The sequence below is a fragment of the Apus apus genome, chromosome Z (assembly GCF_020740795.1).
Source record: "Apus apus isolate bApuApu2 chromosome Z, bApuApu2.pri.cur, whole genome shotgun sequence".
Lineage (NCBI taxonomy): Eukaryota > Metazoa > Chordata > Aves > Apodiformes > Apodidae > Apus > Apus apus.
The window spans coordinates 69105998-69125917 of record NC_067312.1 but is presented as its reverse complement, the minus strand read 5'-3'; the positions used below and the strand labels follow the sequence as shown (position 1 = coordinate 69125917).

Here is a 19920-nt window from a genome sequence, read left to right as displayed (position 1 = left end):
TAGGGCTGTCTGTCAAGATGTAGAAGAATAACATTTCTTATAAAAATAATTCCCACATGAAAACTAGTAATTACTGAACTGCACAGCAGAGAAGTTACATGCTTGCCAGAATTTTCCAAACCTGACAAAAAGGATGCCTGTACAGACATCAGCTCTGGAACTGTAAAGATCCCAAGTGAGCTCATTCTCACAACCTGCAAGCTAAGTCCTTTGGTTTTGTAAGGGAAAAAAAAAAAAAAAAAAAAAAAAAAAAAAAAAAAAAAAAAAGTAATTTTTCTTTGCACTTTGTGAAATTTACCATCATCAAAGCCAGTTCTCACAGCCAGTAATTCCTTATTTCTAAAAGAGGAGACTTTTGAATACCTGTGTTACTACCATTCATTCCATCAAAAACAGTAAAGAAAAGGGACAGGAGAAACCTGGGTTAATAAAGAAAGCACCAAGAAATAAAAAGGTCAGTGTAAGACTAGAGGAAGAAGGAAAAGGGGAAAATGGGAAATTGTCATTAAACTCTTAAACATAATATTAGCTCACCTTTACATGCAGCAGCTGGTATAGTCAGTCTTTGCCACAGACCACCAGTCTGCCTGTTGTAGTTTTTCACCTAGAACCTCATTTTGCAACCACATATGAATTTAGAGTACAGTATGAAAGAAACACTGGTCAGTTCTAAGACAGTAATGGCAGGCAGGGATGACAAGGTGGAGCTAAGGACTCAGGACAGAGAAATACCAGCAAAACTGCAAAAGACCTTTAGTAAAACCTCACTTTGAAGGCTGTGTACACCTCTGGTGACCTCCCTGCCAGGAATATTAATTTAAATCAGAAAACATGCAGAAAACACACCCTGTTATGGGGTAGTGACCACTCCATCTATACAGCATGATGAAACAGATTTTATGCTTAACAAATTAAGAAAAAGAAAGCCCATTATGTTTCTTCCCAAATATCTCTGAGGAGAAGAGTCAGAGAAAGGGGAAAGAAGGCTGGCATTCAGAGGAGAAGCGCTCTTTTAAGCTAAAGAATAAGGCTAGCACTAGGTGAGGAGCGAACTGTTTGTGAAGAAGTTACCAGAATATTTCTAACCTCTCCAGGAGTGAAGGTCTCAAACTGTCCTTTCACGCGGGACAGCAGGCACCAGGACACCACTCTGCGTTCAGACAGGGCTGAATCAGCCAGGGAAAGACGATAGGAGCCTCGTGGGCAGAAAATCTTTCCAAGTCTCCGGGAATCCCCTGTATCCGCAGCAGAACTGCACCTCGCTGCCGAGGAAGGCTGTGAGGATTATTTCCCCTCTAACGGAGGGCTGTCAAAGAGGGCTTCCTCTCAGATCCTGGAGATCGATAAGGAAGCCCAGACATGATGCTGAGCATGTCAGTGCCCCGACGGGAGTATTAAAAGCCTCGGACCCAGGGTTAGCACGGCTCCCGACTGCCCACGATTGCACCCGATTACCAGAGCCGAGACAAAACGGGATTTGCCGCCAGCCCCTTGCATACATCTAAACGCCCACCTCGGCTGTGCCCTACTTTCTCTTCAGTTAAGGCCGTTCTATCATACAAGCAATTTTATAAAGTGTCCGTGGCTTTGCTGAACCGGGATCTGGGGTCCCACACGTCGACAAATGACTCCGTTTGAGGCAGCAGCAGCGCATGAGAAAGGCACGGAACGCAGCCAGCTCTGCCCTTCCCGACGAGCACGTCCAGGTCGAGGGGACCTTCCCTGCCCCAGCCCTCAGCCTCCCCGGAGTCCCCCGCCTCAGCGCGCAGCTCCCGCTCTCCCCGCCCCTTCCCGCACGGAGCAGCCCGGGCAGTGAAGGCTGTCCCACCTCCCCGGTGCTGCGAGGAGGGACAGCCCGGCGACAACACCCGGGTTTCCGTCGGGGCAGTGTCGGGGGAGCCGGCAGAAGGGGCGGAGGGAGCAAACGACCACTGCCAAAGCCTCCTTGCCCCCCGGCTGGTGGCCCGCGGGGGCGGCGGCGGCTGGAAGTCCCGGCTGCCCGGGGAGGAGCCGGCGCGGGGCGGCCGCTCGCCCGCCCTCCCGCTGGCACAGCCGGCTACTCCTCCCCGCTCCGGAGCCGCGCAGGGCAGCGCAGCGAGGGGAGCCGGGTGGGAAGGGGAGCCCGGCAGGGGTGGGGGAGCTGCGGCGGGAAGCCGGGAAGGGTAGTCCCGAAGGGAGGCGGGCAGGGGAGCGCACGCTGGGGTCGGGAGGAGAAGCCGGGGCGGGCAGCACTGCCGGGGACCGGGTCTTCTGAGGGGAGACCGGGGTTAGGAGTGCGGAGCCGCTGCGGAGCGGAGCTTGTCAGGCACCAGGGGAGGGGAGCCAGGCAGGGGAGTGCACGGCGGGCTGGGAAAGCAGAGCCGGGCAGGGTAGCCCTGCCAGGAGCCCGGGCTGCCGAAGGGAGCGGGGCCGGTCGGAGGAGCCGGGCAGGGGCGGGAGCGGGCGGGTGCCGCCCCGGGGCTGGGCCGCTCGGAACCCGCGGGTCCGTGGGGGGCGTGCCGGGGGCCGAGCCCCCCCCGTCCAGCCCCCGGGGCGTGGGCGCGGCGGCCCCATGGGCGGCCGTGGGGGCGGCTCTGCGCGGGGGCCGCCCGCCGCGGCTGGTGCGGCTGCCGGCCGCCCGTGGGGCGGCTGAGGCGGGCGGCGGGGCCGGGGGAGGCGGCGAGGGGCTGCCGGCCATGCCGCGGCCGGGGGTGCGCGGGTTGCTGGGCCGGGCGTGCCTGCTGCTGCTGCCGCCCTGCGCCCTGCTGCTGGCGGCGGTGCCCGGCTCCGCGTCCCACCCGCAGCCCTGCCAGATCCTGCGGCGGATCGGGCACACGGTCAGGCTGGGGGCCACGCACCTGCAGCCCCGCAGCGCTGCCTGGCCCGGGGGGGCGGCAGGCGGGCGGCAGGCGGGTGGCAGCCCCGAGGAGGGCAGCACAGGGGGGCTGCGGGGCCGGCGGCCGCCCCCCTCGCCGCGGGACGCGCTGCTGCTGGCCGTGGCGAACCTCAACGGCGTGGCCGGGCTGTTGCCCTACAACCTCTCCCTGGAGGTGGTGATGGCGATCGAAGCGGGGCTGGGCGACCTGCCCCTCTTCCCCTTCTCTTCTCCCAGCGCCTTCTGGAGCAACGACCCCGTCTCCTTCCTGCAGAGCCTCTGCCACACCGTGGTGGTGCAGGGGGTCTCCGCCATCCTCGCCTTCCCGCAGAGCCGCGGGGAGATGCTGGAGCTGGACTTCATCTCGGCGGCGCTGCGCATCCCCGTGGTCAGCATCGTGCTGGGAGAGTTTCCCCGGAGAAGCCCGGTAAGGAGCGGGGAGCGGCGGGCAGGGCTGCCCCGCGGGGCAGGGCAGCGCGGAGCCCCCCGCGCAGCCGGCTGGGCACGGGCAGTGGTCGGGGTGGGCAGTGACCCTGCCCGGGGAGAAGCTCTGGGGCCGCCGGAATCGTCGTTCCTGGTCTTTCCCTCCGCTTGCGCCTTGTCCCGCGTTGGCCCTCGCTCTCAGACCCCGGGTGGAACGGGGCGAGGATCCTCTCCGCGGGAAGGCAGAGCTCGGTGGCAAAAGCTGAGTCCTCAGCCTGGAGTCTCACGCCGCGTTAAGTTGTAGAGTTGAGAGGGAGAAGGGGTCCGCAGAATCACAGAATGGTAGGGGTTTGGAAGGGACTTCTGGACGTCATGTAGTCCAAGCCCCCCAGCTGCAGCAGGTTCGTCTACAGAAGGTTGCACAGGATCGTTTCCAGGCGGGTTTTAGATATCTCCCGAGAAGGAGACTCCACAACCTCTCTGGACAGCCTGTTCCAGTGCTCTGTCACCCTGGAAGTTTTTCTTCATGCTCAGATGGGACTTGCTGTTGTTCCAGTTTTTGCCCATTGCCCTGTGTCCTGTTGGCTGGGCTGCACTGAAAAGAGGCTGGCACCAGTCCAGGACAGGGACTGGTGAGAAGCTGCTCTTCTGGAGGTCCTTAGCTGGGCTTTTGGAGAAAGGGAGTCTTCCCAGACCAAAAGAAGATGGTTAACACACACACACACACAAAAGAAAAAAAAAAAAAAAAAGCTGAAACCAGCAGTCGAGGTGTTTATTTATTAGTAGTTTAAACAGAGTGTGTGCCTTGTGTGTGGGAACAGTAGGTTGTTCACCAGATGATGCTTCTCAGGGAGGTTGTTCACTGTAACTTCACTTTGCATTGAGCTATTTAAAGCATTAGGGTATTCTTTACTGGTAGTTCATGCATCACTGCTAGATGAGATTTTATGCTAAATCTGATTGCCTAACTAAAGGAGTAAAAAGGGAAGTCTGTCAGTTTGATTGTGTAGCTAAAACAGTAGAAACTGAATTCAGTCTGTTTGGCTGTCTTAGGCACAAATAGTGGTAGTATCCAAGGGGATCTAAACTGTTGATTGTACAGAGATGGCAACTTACTGTTACATATTCTGGAAAAAGGTGATAGTTCAATGTTTTGCAAATGTGTGTTTGATGCCATTAATCATTTTCAGGCAAAAGAGATGGAAGAAAAGGCTCTGTTCTGTATGGTCCCTTAAAGGGAAGTTGTGAGTAAAATGGCAGAAGCTGCCATTTAAGTAGCCAGAAGAAATTGTTGTTTTGTTTAAAAGAGATATCTCAACTTTGTTCTGAAAATATAATCAGAAAAAAAATTAAAATATTACCAACTGAATTTGCATTGCAAAAAAACAAATATAAAACCCAGCCTGGAACACAGACTTCTATTTATTTATTTATTTGAATGTTAGATTGTGACAGCAACAGTAAGGAAAGGACATCTATGCTAGGCAGCTGCTAGTCTGTAATTGAAGGTGTAACTGCTCAGTGTTGGTCTGATAGTTTACCTCAGCAAAACCCACGTAACTCAGGTGTCTGTAGAAGGTAATCAGTGCCACTGAATGCCACTATTGATGTACCAGGGCCATCAGTTTCATCTACCAGCCTTGCAGCTACACTCATAGTTGTGCTGGAGTCAACAGCCAAAGCTCCCACTGAAGACCTGATCCTGAACCCAGCATCTCCTTGCTCTGTCTGTTAGAATCAGGATTATTTTCTCTTCCATTTTAGAGATGGGTCTAAGTTCATCCAAAGCTGCCTGAGGACATAAGATGCATTAAACACATCTAGCAGAGGGTTAGAGTCATTGCTCCCTCCTGGAGACTTCACAGCTTCTACTTAACTTTCACATTGTTCTCACTGGGGAGCCAAATGGATCAATCCATCCAAATCTTTCTTCTCCAGCAGACATTTAAGTGTCATTGTCTTCAGTGACAGTGAAACCAATGCCTGACATTGAACCTGTGCCCAATAGTCTGGTTCTTTTCAGCTGAGCTAAAAAAATCAGTCTTCAGGGCTCTGTGGATTTAAAAAAACCCCTCACCCTTACTCAAAGGCCAGCAGGCAATACAAGTATATTAGTCTCTCAGGATTGGCTTGGAGGGTCTGATTTTTTTCTGAGCACTCTTTTTTCATACCTTCATGTAATAAATACCATTTTAAGGCTAACTTCGCAGGCAATGCTCCAGCAGCTTTTCCTCACACATTCCTCGGAGGTACAGGATTTCCAGCAGCATCTTGGATTTGGGAGTCCCCAGAGATGTTGGCCTCAGCAGCCTCTGGTGTCTTACTACATGCTGCAGACAGGGATTTTGTCACTTACAGTCCATGCCAGCACTGTCATGAAATGAACACATCATGCATCTCCCACCTTCCTATCTTAGCAGCCCTGGAGCTACTGACTGGCAATTTTTGAGGAGGCAAGTGTAAATGACATCTTTGTAAGTGAGACGGATTTTGCTAATAGCAGTTTTTTAGAGAAGAAAAGTCAGGAAGAAAAGACTGAGATCTAATCCCACTTCTGAAATGAGAAGCATCAGCCTGCCTGGAGTCACCCTTCCTACTGATACTTTGCCAGGGTAATCCCCCTTCCCTCCAGAACACCACAGCAGCACCTCCTGGGGGTCTGAACTGCAGTCAGCTTTCTTCCAGGCAGGAGCAGACCAGACCCAAAACTTGCTTGTCCTTGAAGAGCACTTCCCACCGTCTGCTGGATGAGGAGCACGGCACCCATGCTAACACACATGGTGTTTGTGAGACGCTGCCTTAAGCTGCTTCTCAGCATTCAGAATTTTTGTTAGGATGGTTTTAAGGTAGTATTGTCTATCAGGGTCTCATTGTCCACATTTCACCAGGGTAGGAACGTACACATAGAACGTTTGTACTGCTGCTGAATGTGGACATTATTGCTCCGTTCAAAAGTTTGTAATAAGCATATATTCATTGTAATTCTGTGATTTGGTAATTGAAAATAACATTGATTTTTGACCAAATCTTCCCTAATGTGGCAAGAAGCAATACTTAAAATGAAAGGGAAGATGAGGATCCAGAATGGACTGCATATCAGTATTACTGGCAGACCCCTCTGTGGCGTTTGGTAACACACACCCAACATGTAACATCTGGAGAGGATCCACCATGTCACAGGTGGGCAGGTACAGTCCAGCTGGATGGGTACCCAGAGTGTTTTGAAAAGTTTTGTGGCTGCTTGAGGATCTTTGAAAGTCTGTTTCTCATGAAGTTCTACCCTCCTGAAGTTAAATAAAAAGAATTTAAAAAAAAAAAAAAGAGCAATCTTCCTCCACGACAGTTAACAATGACAAGACAACAGCCATCACAAGATGTGGTACAGCATTCATTCTCTCACAAGCAACAGCTTTTGCTGGAAGTTCAGCATTCAGCATGGCAAAAAGCACACATGGCTTCAAGGGATGCTACACAGAGTAAGATGTGACTAATTTTTTTTCATTTTCGTTTGTATATGTGATGTAATGACTAACATCTGTTGACATTCAATCCAGATTCAGTGGTGACTTGAAAAAAGCTGTTTACTTTTTCAAGTTTACTGTCTCTCCAGTAATTTTTCACACCCTCAGTAAGCAAAAGTAACAATTTATCCCTGTCATTCAGCAAGCAGAAAAACCCACTGGATTTCTTTAGTACTAACACAAATGCAAATTGCACTGAAGCTTTGGCAGATCATGATTTTGGAGAGAGCAGCTCACGAGCACTGATGCCATTGAGGCAAGGCTTGTCACATTACTTGTGTTTTTATGAAGACACACATTATTTTTTAATTCCAAAACTGCCAAGGTCATTAATAATTTTTCCAAGGAATAAATTCAGGGAACATGAACCATAAATAAATACAGTGATATCAATTCTAGTAGTAGAGTTCTACAGAGCAGAACTCCCAAGAGTTTGGGAAGAGTAGCCCATAATACCCATTTAATATGTGATGCTATCAGAAACACCGGGGACATCATGTTTGCAGCAGCATTCTCTGGACTTCAGAACTCAGGGAGTATTTTCAGTGAGCCTCAGATAAATCAGTAGTTCTGATGGTTTTTAACATGAAAAGGAATCTTCTCAGAGCAATGAAACACAATAAAGTAAATCTGAATCATCAGTCCCCACATAGCCAGTCTGTGCTGTGTCTGCTTTCCTGGGGAACAGGAATTGCAGCACTGCTGATTGCTGCTATGACTTTAGAGAGCGTCAGAAGAATAAATAAGTCAGAGTTTTAGGTTAAACAGTGAATTTCCTCGTGAAGCAGTAAGCTCAGCCTCAGAACAGATGCTGTAAAAAGAAACTGACTATTAGTACTTAATGTCTGGTTTGTTTTTGAAGGAATTAAGTTTTCTTTTGAAAAAAGCTTTATCATTTATATTTATCAAACCAACCTCAGTGGGGACTTACACGTCTTCCCATTTTGGAAATAGCTTGGAATTTCCATATTGCTGCTGTCCAGAACAAGTTTCCTTCACATTGATGGGAATATCTGGGCTTTCTGACCATGAATAAGAAGTAGGTTATATTTTCTAATGCAAGACTTTTCATTTTTCTCAAATATATACAGAACATTACTTCCTTCATTAGTAGATGTATAGATGATAGAATCCATTGCCAGCAGTATTGCAACAGTAAGTAGTGGTTATGAAATTACGTGTACGTGTGTGTAAAAAACATCACAGTTGTAAAAGTAAATCCTAATATACATAAAATGAGATGGAAATACATTATATTCTGTACTGTGTGTACAGTATCCCCAGAAGTCATACTGACCTGTGAGACACTGGCAGTGTAGAGCAGCAACAAAGGCAGGCAGAAATTACAGCAAGGGAATGGAAATGTGGAAAAGCTTCTGTCCAACCAAATGCCTGAAGACACTTTTTTCCCTCCCTGAAGTCAAAATTGAATTTTTTCAGAGAAGTATTTTTGACTGGGGAAAAAAAAACAACCAGCCAACCAACCAAAAAACCCCTCATTTTCCAGGAGAGGTTGCAAAATATGTGCTTAGCTGTAGGCTCTGGTAATTCAAACTTATCATTGCAAATCTGATTTACACCAGACATGAAAGTTTGTCCTAGTCTCTGTGTAGATGAAGAATATATATTCAGTCTTTCCCAGTGATCACCAACCTTCCTCACCTCACACTGCATAAATAGTGTGACACATACCTTTTGTGCCCTTCAAGAAGGTTTATGAGAGATGCCTTGAGGGGATAAAGGATGGAAACTGAAAGGACATGCACTGAACTGAATGTTCAGCTGCTTCTCTTTCAGCCAGAGGTCTCTGTGGTTTTCCTCATAGTGAGCTTTTGAAACTTGCACAATTTAGGCCACAGATCTGTTTTAAAGTGAGAGTCCTCTTACATTGCCAGCTAATGTAAAAAGGCTTTGCACAACTGACAGTTTTGCTGCATAGCCACATATCCTGTAGAGTCATTAATTCTTTTAAACAGAGATTCCAGGGCCATAACTGGCATTTTACTGGCAGCTTTGTGGTCCTAGCATCATGCAAGAGGGTCTCATTGTAACAGCCCTCTGTTAAAAAGCAATTGTGCAACCTTTGCTAACTGATCCAGTCTCCTGGTTCTCACACACTTTTCCCCAATGTCATACATTGTCCTCAGGTTGTTATTTTGAAAATGGTTTTATTTGTGCTTCTGTCCTGTGTTGAACACTGTCAGGTTTTCATAGTTCACTGTGTTGTCATCTGATGCCAATCTATCCCTTAGCTTTAGGTTGTTAAATGATGCGCGTTGAAGGGAAATTAGTCCTTGTTTATATTCTTGTCCATGGTCAGAAGCCCCCAAGTTTTGTGAAAGGAATGTTGGCATCACATTTGGGAGCTTTATTGGCACCTTCTGTGTTTTGAGGTTTTTCACCTTGTTTAATGCTCTGGGTCTGTTTTCTCTGCATTTGGCACCCTAGATAATACAAGAAGTATCCTTGTCCCATAAACTGTCAGAGTCATAATAAACACTGTTTAAAAAGCCACTAAAGGCATCTGGTCATGTAAACCAGAACACTGTAGCCTATATACTCATGGGGACCTCTTCAGGAATTGTTCCTCTTATCAACAAGGTTTGCATACTCAGAAGCATAGGACAAAGAAAAAAACCACAACAAAACTAGCCTCTTTATTCCACTTGCAGTGTTTAAGGAGGATTCAGTTCATCATGACTGCAAAAGATCATTTTTCAGAATGCAGGGTTATGGAGAGAGCATTTTTACTTTCAGTTCTGTCTTCTGGATCCTTAATTTTAACATCCCACTGAGACAGCAGGAGCCAGAACTCTGCTGGAGTGAACTTTTCCAAGTAGCACCTTTCAGTGCGATCTCCAACCCCTCTTTGGAAGAAAGCCCCTCAGATACCCATTGAATTAACTGTCTTGCCATTGAACTTTTGAAATTAAGGGATCTTGAAGCTTACGATAATTTACCATGGTATATGTATACGACACTTGAAAGTATATTATTTTTCTAGGTGTTTTGTTGCTTACAGTGGAGCAAATTTTTGAGGTGAAAGAAGTGGGTTTAAGCATATTAGTTGTGGACTTGAAGTTCTTTGTAATAATAGAAAATTATTTAGTGTTTCTCACCACCCAAGTCTCAGTGAACTCTTCTTTCTTCAGCTCCCCTAGATTTCTTAAACACTTAGCTCGGATAGCAAAAGGTGTTCTTAGTTTGTAGTAGTCTTTTGCAATGTAAGTTGCAAGTTTGGGTTTTGACAAGTACCATTCACACGATTATTCACCATCCATAGTTTTTTGTGTGTTCTTCTTTTCCTTTAAATTACTGTCTGAGGAAAAGTTGGACATACCAGAGTCCAAGTTAGGGGGATATAAGCATTACATATTGATATAAAACTTGGAGAACTGGATAGTGCAGCATTATTTGAAGTACATATACTAGATCAGTCTATTTCAAGTACAGCAAGAGGTTGTTACCCAGATTTAGAATGTGCAGTGAGTCTATAATTATTTAAGGTATATGACTCTGGGAATTGTTAGATAAAATTACGCCAATGATCATTTTGTTCTTGAAGTACATCCAGTTCTGTCAAGTTTTATCCAATCACTTAGTCAACTTCATAAATTCTGTGGTATGTTCATACCAATTCCATTTGAAAAGGGCGGTGAAGAGTTAAGATTTGAGAAAGGGGTGGAACAAGTGATTCTTGTAGTTAAATACTATACCAGTAGACATTGCCTACATAAATAAAACCCAAATAGCTATATTGAGTTGATAAGAAGATTCAAAAGCAAAGATAGCTGCGTCGTAGTTTGATGTGCAGTTCTTTATTAGTTCTTTATTCTTTTCTTGCTGTACTTATCATATACTAGATTCTGGGGAAAATATCTGAGCTAGCTAGTAACAAGCTTTTCTCATTCCTTATCCTGTGTTGCTTCTGTGATGCAGAAAAAAACTGAGTTTATATCACATTCCATACTATACATGATGTTTTCTTCTGTGTTTTTTGCTATCCTGGATATTCATGAAACTATGTCTTCCTCATTGCATAGCCTAGAATAGATCTTCCATATTATACTGTATAAACTCATGTTAATACTGAGTAATAAAACTATGACAGGGTTAAATAATTAATTATTGCTTTACTGAATTACATACATTATTAGAGAAAACAGCAAAGATTACTTAGCTGTATTCACTAAGAAAAAATTCAAATTTTGCCAAAAAAAAAGAGAAATCCAAAGACAATTTGCAACCAAATACTATGTTAATATAAAAGTTATTGTACCAACTAGATTATTAACTAAGAAAACACTCTCTAGAAATATAAGTTGGGGTGTTCTGTATAACTTCCCCCAAGAATTTGTCCGCAAGAGTCACAGAAAGTACCCCATCTTTCCACTGAGATACATGGCAGACTTAGGTAAACAGAGCTATGGAAACTGGAAAACAGCCGAGGATTTTGTCATGCAGGATGTTATTCAATTTAATGCTCACAATTATGTTCAAAGGCTACTTACAAATGTTCACATCTAGGGTGCATTTATGAGATAGTTGCTATTTAAACCCACAAAAAAACTGAAAGTTCACAGCGTTAGAACTTCAGGCTATGTTGGATTTAGTTACAGTTACAAGTCATCATATAAAATGTTTATCTCATGTGTTACATTCTTTTTCTCTGTGGATTTCCATGTGATTTTTTAATGTGAAAGAAATCCATAGCATGGCTAGAATTCTTGAACTTATTTTAAGTAGCAGAAAGCTGAAATAAGCAAAAGTTTCTTTTTAAATTCTAATTTTGTCTTTCAAAAAAGAATCAAGCCATAAATCCACTTTTCTGTAGATCCTACCAAAGAGCTTTTAAAGAGGGAAGGATGGTCTTTTCAGTTTGGTTGACAAGAAGAGCACACTGAATCTCACTGCAATACTGATAGCTGTGCACTGCAGTTTATTCTGAATAGCTGAAATTATCTGAAAGAGAAAAGAGAGGGAAGAAAACAAGAAAAGGAAATGGAAAAAACAGACATATTTGTGACACAGGGAGGGAGAAGGAGAAATGAAACTGAATTGAGAAAAAAGAAAAAGAAAAGAAAAATAAAAGAAAAAAAAAAAAGATAAAGAAAAAAAGAGGAAGAGGTGCCCTTCTCTGTCCCTTTAATTTTTGTGATTCCAGAAGCATAAAAACAGGATTACTAAATTGTAGGTGAAGGCAATGTACAAAGAGCTGGGATCACCAAGCACAAAGTGAAACAGCTTGCCCAAGTCAGGGTTGAATTAGCAGAGCTGTCTTGATCCCTGGATAAGGACAACTACTTCCAGTGTGTAGTGCTTGCCCAGAAAATGACACAGACCTCCCAGGGATCTGCTACCAATGTCTCAGAAGCCGTGAAAGAAAGAGACAAAAGGTAGATAGTGGTTTATTGCAGCTGCCTGGGAGGGCCTTCTTGCAAAGGGTCTGAGGCTTCAGTGTTGGTTGGTGTAATTGGTGGAAGACTTTTTTTCCTCCTTGTTGCTGAGAATTAAAAGAAGAGAGATGTACCTGGGCATCTCAGGACACAGTCTCACCTGATGCTCTGGCACCTGGGGTCAGACATCTGGTCAGCTTTTCAGAGTGCCAGGACACAAAACAAGGTGGCTTAGATATATGCAGCCTGATACCAGTAGGTACCCTGGAGGGATTTCCCAGTAGACGGGAGCAGCTTCAGGCACAGCAGCTTTGAGATAGCAACTTTGGACATCAGCAACCATTCCTTACTTCTGGTCTGGCCCTGGAATTCTCCCCGTATTCCCAAACACCCCATCAATCAGCCAGATTGGTTCTCAAGACCATGGGGAGAGGATGTGCTGATGGTGGAAGTAACAGCAGAACCGGCAGAAAGATCTAAGCTTGAGTAGGCAGCAGTGATAGATGATTCATTTATTAAGGCAGTCACACTTGAGCAAAGCCATTTGTGCAAGGGATTCCTTGTCAGCATGACTAAGAAGTTCACAATCTGGCCCCGAGTGCTTCACAGCTGTCACATCAAGGGACCAACATTACTCTTGGTGTAATTATGGACAACTACATGAAGAACTGAGAGGGGACTTGGCATACCACAAACCACAATAAACCACAGTCACTGTTTACCTGTCACCTTGGCAAGGTATCACAAAAAAAAAAAATCTTTATGTGCAACTGACCCTGGGGTTTGGCTTTGGCTGCAGACAGGGTTTCAAGACATACTGGTGTTGAGTCTTGATGTTCACCACTCAGCCCTGAGCTCACTGTATCCTTTCCCCACAGCATGGTACAATACAGCCATTCAGGAGGGTCTGCACATCCGTGTGGCATAAACCCTGTTGGCGTGAGCAGAGAGCACGAGAGTGCCACTGCCGTGCTAAGCAGCCACCCCCATCTCTGCGAGGCATGTCAGTGCCTTATCAGCAAGTTGAGAGATGGTGCTGAGCCTCTCGGTTGCTCCCTGCTGCACCGAGGCTCCCTTGCAGGAGACTGCACCCTGCCGGGAGCGGGGAGCTGGGAGAGCCCTCCGGAGCAGACTGGAAGGTTTCCACGTGGCACCGGTTTGGAAAGATCTGGTGTGCAGCGTGCTGGCTAATTAACTTTATCTGAAATGTTTCAGTCGCCTGAATCTGCATGGCTGCAGGCAGCAGATGGGGAGGTGGAGAAGGAGAGGGGGAAGAGTGAACGTGGGCACAGGTGCACCCTCAGCTGCCACTGAAGCACAGCAAACAGGGAAATTACTGTGATTGTTTGATTGTCATTACTATATAGGGGAAATCAAACGTTAGGGAATTCAGAGCAGGCACCATTTTTTCCTTTTCTTGCTACAGTGTTTTTATTACTTTTTTCTTCACCAGCTTTCATCTGTGATGATAGTTTCCAAAGCCCTTTTTACAATGTGAAAAGTGTTTGAAATGTGTTATAAAAGTCTATAAATATGCTGCACAGGCATATTTTAAACACTTTGTACTTCCCTAAAGGCATACTATGATACTTCCAGCTTTTTAAGACTGTGAAGGAAATGATTGCCCATTTGTAAGACATTTTTTACAGGGCTTTCTAACTTAAGACAGGGTTAAAAGACAAGATAGATCTTTAAGCATAAACTTGAGATTTTAAAAATTAAATTTTGCATTCGTTGCAAGGAAAGAACTATTAGACATAGCAATTAATAGCCAGAAGGAGCAGCTGTATTATGCACCAGACTCTCTCAGTGATGCTACTGATAAAGCAGTTACATTTTACTCATCTTGATAGTGTACTCACTCAAACCAGCTTAAAAAGAACTTTTCTTTACAAATTGGATGAAAAGTCAGTATTATGAGTTCACAGCTGGATAATTTTCCAGTGCTGTCTTACATGAAGGCATAATTATTTATCACTTTCTCTGTGTGTAAGGTTCACTCATCCATATAAATTAAACCACTCTCTGTAGGAGTACAGTTGTTTTCAAAAATTGACTGTACTAAACATAAGCATCAGAACATGAGAAAAATAGATCTAACCTTTACTTGGAGCTGAGATCTATCCTCTTTTGAGGGTACTGGAGCTGTTGTAGCTGTGATTTACATTTTTTTTCAGTATGATAATACCATGCAGTTGATTTTACTCCTACATTAGAGGGGCAACAAGATGAAAGAGTTATGTGCCTGGATTTCCTCTGTTTAAATTGCATGTGATAGGTGATAAACTACAGAAGTCTGAGGGGACAGATATATGCCAAATAACAGCCTTGAGGCAAATGTAGGTAAATAGTTCAAGCGAACAGCATTGATTATTATTGGTTTAAGCTTTGAGACATGAAAACTTCAGACCTCATTGCACCATGTTGCCCATGCTGAACGGGAGTTTCCAGGACCTTACTCTTAGTTCAGAGTACAAAATCAAGCCATGCTTTGAAGGCTCTGCCCTTCTGCTCTCTCTCTTTCCCCAGTCATCCAGCAAGCACACAAGCTGCACCAGTAACATTTAGTGATGCTTACTTGCTCGAGGACCACAGAAGAAGATGGTGTGGTGCTATATGAACCCCACATCCCCACTTTGTAGCCAGTTCTGCAAAGCAGTTTCAGTGCCCACTGTCACCAGCTGACTCCCCACCACACAGAGGGGCAGCTCATGCCACAGTTCCACAGGTATCTATGAAATGGTTCCTCAGAGACTGGGGAGAGAAAAAAAAAGGCCTATTAATCACCTCTTTATAAGTTCATATCATAATGTATCATTACAGAAATGGGCTGGTACAGTTTCAAATATTCCTGTGGCCTCTGATTAGGAATCTTGCATCAGTAGTCAACACAGGGAAGCCAAAACAATGATTAATCAGTCGCCTCTATGATCATCTTTTTATGTACATGAATTATTTACATCATGCAGGGTACTTACACACTTGTTAATTAAAACCCACTTTTTTCATTCAGTTTTACCCCATAGATCTCTTAAGAGCATGTAATCCTCCTAATGGCATTTATTTCACGTTCGTTATGCCATCTTTTCTGTAGTTTTCTCTTTTATTGTATAAGCGGAAAATCACTCAGTGCAGAGTACTTGTGGGAAGGGATTCCTTCACACTGAGAATTCCTTTTGAGAGAGAGAGATGGGTCATTGGTCTGTTTTGAATATTGATGCCCAGAATCCCCAAGAACCTTCAAATTTTTTTCAGCTACACCATTTTCTACCTACTCTTCCATTTTCAGTGTGGTATGCTGATTTCACCCATTCTTAATCTGACCCATTGGTCTTTGTTCTGAGGTCCTGTCTTCCACTGTAGGATAACATAGATCCTCAATTAAGTCTTGACTCCAGAAAAAGACTGCAAGGCTCTATTGTGATACAAATACTCAGCAACATAAATTGCTCATCACTCACTGTTCATCACATTCTCTGAAGAGCACCAAAAATAATACACTTATTTATAAATAGCTCAGCCTGCTAGATTCCAATGAAACTGAATTTTGTATCTTCCCACCATTTTGGCAGTGCATAAAAATATGTAACGTAGTTTATGTGCGAGTTCGCTGTGCTGCGATGTCCTCCTTGGGCATTCACAACCCTTGCAGGTTTACAACAAAGGAATAAATTGCAAATTGAGGCCTGTGGTGGATGCAGGATACCACATGATTAGCATAAGAAAGATGCTTTTCTTGGCAGAGAATGGGAGCTTGTAGCTCAGATCATGCTCCGCTTGTATTCCTGCCCGGAAGTGTACCTTAAGAGGATAACTAAGTGGGAATTCACAGTGAATAATACATCTGATAATCACAGACATTTTTTTCTGGCCGAAAACCACCCGAACTTTGTCAAACAAGCATGAATATAAGCATTAGGAGTAAAAAGAGTAACAGAGCCTTCCAAAAAAGGTATGAAAGTGCTTCCTTTTACTTCACTGGCTTTGAATAGGGAGATACCGTTTTGGTTTTTGGGGATTATTTTTTTTTTCTCTTCCAATCTGATAAACACAGGAATTGGAGATATACATGGAAGACAGAACTGACAAATACTGCAAGTGTTTGGTTTTGCTGTTGTTTTCTGTGAGAGTTTGTCCTTGTGTAACTTGACTTTTGGAATGTTTGTGAAAGCAAATGTTGTCAAGAACAAAAGCAAGATTTCATTCATGTGAGTATATAGGTGTTGTTTCTGATGCCATTGCCATCATTAGGAAAAAAAATATATTCAGACTCCTAGTTAATTTAAGTGTGGTGCAGCTTTGCTTAGGATGAGTAACTAGTCCAACAGAATCTGTGGCTTGTTACTGTGATACTGTAGCTAAATTCACAAGCAAACTTAATTTTCTGTCAGCTTCAACCTTTAATTTTGCCTTATTTTTTGGCCTATTTTCAACAGAGGGTTACCTTCACTTTGAAGTCCATAGAAAGCTATTCACTGATCAAGATCAAGGCTAATTCAGCCATTTCATCTTCTGGTAGATCCGCATTATGCAGCACTCTTAGAGCAAATGCTTGTCTTCTGAGAGTTATACAAAATTATTACCATTTTATTAGAGAATAATAAGCAGAAAAATGGCTTTTTATTGTCAGTAGGAGGGGGAGAAATTAGTATGCAGTCTGACCATTGAACAGTGGACTCAAATGGGAAGTGCAGCCTTCTCCAGCCACTAGGAATGTATGGGAAAATACACACGGACTGAGTACTGGTTTAGTTACTGGTCTACCAGTCCAGGCATGGAGAAGGCCAGCTGAATTTCCTTGCTTTGGTAGAAGTTTTCTCTGGAATGTTAAAAGTTGTTCAGGGCTGTCAAAACCAGGAGCAACCCATCGCCTGCCTGTAAATGATGTGCTGAGTCTGTGTGCCCACTGTGATGACCAGGTGGTTGCTCTGGGGGCTTTTGCATGGCACCATCCTTGTGAAGAGAGTTAGTGGTGAGATGAAGAAACTGCCAACCCAGAGAGCAAGTTCCCAGCTGTGCATGGGATCTTTTTTCTTTCTTACAGAGATCTTTATTTGACTGGAACCAGTCGTGTGGTCCAGGAGAGGGATGCTGACCCTCTGGAGGGGTAATTCCTCTTGCCTTTGCGTTCTGTGTGGAGGGTGCTACCCCAGGAGGCTTCATACCTCTTTGCCTGGTGGGGTGTGTTCCCCCACAATGGAACAGATCCTATGCATGTCAATCAATATTCTCAAGCATGTATAAAGTCCTCAGTAATTTTAGGATTGGTCTCCAAATAAGTGTTGCTTTCTTTTAGAAAAGTAAAGCAAACCTTTCACAGAAGATCCTGCTGTCTGCTGGTGGCTCTCTCTCTTTTTATTCACAAAGCTGGCTGTCTGTTTTGCTCCAATTTATTAGTAATACATCCTGGGGTTACGTGTGGTACCTGGTAAAAGGTTTTAAGCAGGGATTTTCACAGGATATTTCAGTTCCCTTGGTCAAACAGAGCAGTGCTACCTCTGTGTCAATGTGAAATCTCAAAAAATCAGAGCTTAAGATTTTTTGCCTTTCTGTAGTTCCATCCCAGGGCACAGAAATGTGTATGAGTATAATTTATCTTTTGGAAAATTGAACAAGACTTGCATTCAAGTGCTAGCATCATGTAAACAGACAAAACTGGAATGGGGAAAGAAAAAACAAATACCTTCCTGTTTCTTCAGGGAATATACTTTTTTGGTGATTTTTTAATTTTAGATCCCTGAAGCAGTACCATTTCCTGCAGAGAGAGACAGCAGATTTAATTGTCTGTTCCTGCCAAACTCACAGAAGTGGTGGTCTGTCATCCCTTCCTTTCAGATTGTCTGGGGGAATCAGATACTCCTCTGCAACACTTGCCCTTGCTCAGAGATAGAAAGAACCAGGGCACCAAAAATAGTCGATGTAAATTCCTCGTTCCCAGGCTTGGTTCACCAGACTCTGCAGAGTCATTGTGGATTATTTGCATGGAGATGGGTAGATGCAAATATCTTGCTGAGGTTAGTGAGACATGACACTTCCATATTTTATCATAAGCCCTTATCCATGTTAAACTCCCAGGGCATGCTTCATTTTCGCTGGTTCATACCCTCTCCTTTAGGAGGATACAACCACCCACTCAAGAAGCAGAAATAGTGCATATGACTAACTATGTCACGGAACAAATGATTAACACTAAGTAGTTTGTGCTAGATGTTTGCAAACAATCCATGTGCTGACAATTATGCTGCAGCAATTTTGTGAGTACCTAACTCAACGTGTTTTGCATAACTCAAGACCGGCTCCCAGATCACTGCATTCATAACTTCTGTCGTGTTTGTTACATTAATAAATGTTGTTATTTCTTCTAGTCCGTAGAACTGGTGGTGCTATGTTTGACTGTGATGTTAGTCTGTAACACTGGACTGGCAACGGCTGTAGGAAGGATGGTGGCTCCCATGAACGAGGTGCTGTTACAAAACAAGTTGTAGCTGCTGTGCTGGAAGGGTTTATAAGCCACAAAGTGCAGAGGAATGAAGTTGCATGCAGGCAGATCCATTAATATATCTGATGCGTTTGGATTTGCAGCTGTGCAACTAACGATGCTCACTGCAGGGGTGTTGGACTATGTGACCTTCAAAAGCCCCTTCCAACCCAAACCATTCTAGGATTCTGTGATTCTGTGGTTGTCTTTGATTCAGGTGCACCCAGCCTGCCTGCAGAGATCTTGGTCTGGCTGCCCAACTGTGTCAAAACACTTGTAGAATCCATTACCAGGATCTGAAGGCCTGTTCATCAGCTGTGATCACTCTTCAGCCATCTGCTGATGTCATGGACAAAGAGCTGACCTAGAGAGGCACTAACATCCATCACATCATCACATGGATTAGGGCAGGAAGAGCTGAGCTGTGAAGAAGAAAGTGTCAGTATGTCTGTAGGAAGCTCAAGCACAGATGAGTTTCTTGATTCATTTGGTTCAGAGTATTTGAGAGCCTTTTACTCAGAGAAATGTGCAGCCCTAGCAGATCCTAAAGCATGAAGCTCTTTAAAAAATAATTTAAGTACCCAACATACTTGGATAACTGGTGCTTTTCACTGAGTGTAGTGGTTTTCAGGTGTCACAGAGTTACACAAACGCTACATAACTTTAAGGAGGAAATATGTTATTTTTATAAGGGGGCTTTATAAGGAGGCAGTGGAAACTCAAAGGAATTGCAGCAGAGAAGGGAGAGCCAGTGTTGAAAAGGAAACTGGATTTGTAAAGGCCTTTCCCTTCATTTCCATGCTGCGAAGCATTCTTCCCATCAATAACATCCAGCCTATTAAATGGTTGCTGTTACTTTCATTACTTTCTCATAAATGAAGCCAACCCCTATTAACCTGCCCCAGCTTTTTTTTCCCTTTCTCCCTCAAGAAACATTAGGTAGCAGTAAAAATTAGTTTTTGCATAAATAGGTAGGAGGAAGAACTTTATTTACAATGAAACAAATTTGTTATTTAACTCCTTACTGTTTTTTTCCTGAAGGGTAAAAAGTATATTAAACTTACCCACCACCAGGATTTGCTAGTAAGAGCAGTATGCTGAGTTATTTTTGGGCATATGCTGCTGATTTTCTCTTTAAAAAGGGAAGATCTTGTATTTCTTTAATGCAGTATGCTTTTTTTTTTTTTTTTTTTTTTTTTTTTCCCCGACTGGGTGCAGTTTGTGCAGCTCTCCAGCCTCCCCATCCGT

The 19920-nt window shown here is 44.2% G+C and overlaps 1 protein-coding gene across 1 annotated transcript in view; it reads left to right on the top strand.

Moving 5' to 3' along the window:
- Positions 1–3000: 3000 nt before the first annotated feature.
- GRIN3A (glutamate ionotropic receptor NMDA type subunit 3A) overlaps positions 3001–19920 on the top strand; it is a 71029-nt gene continuing 54109 nt past the window's right edge. The window contains exon 1 of the mRNA XM_051641954.1: positions 3001–3281. Coding sequence (XP_051497914.1) covers positions 3036–3281 — 246 coding nt within the window. The 5' untranslated portion in view covers positions 3001–3035. The remainder of the gene's footprint in view (positions 3282–19920) is intronic.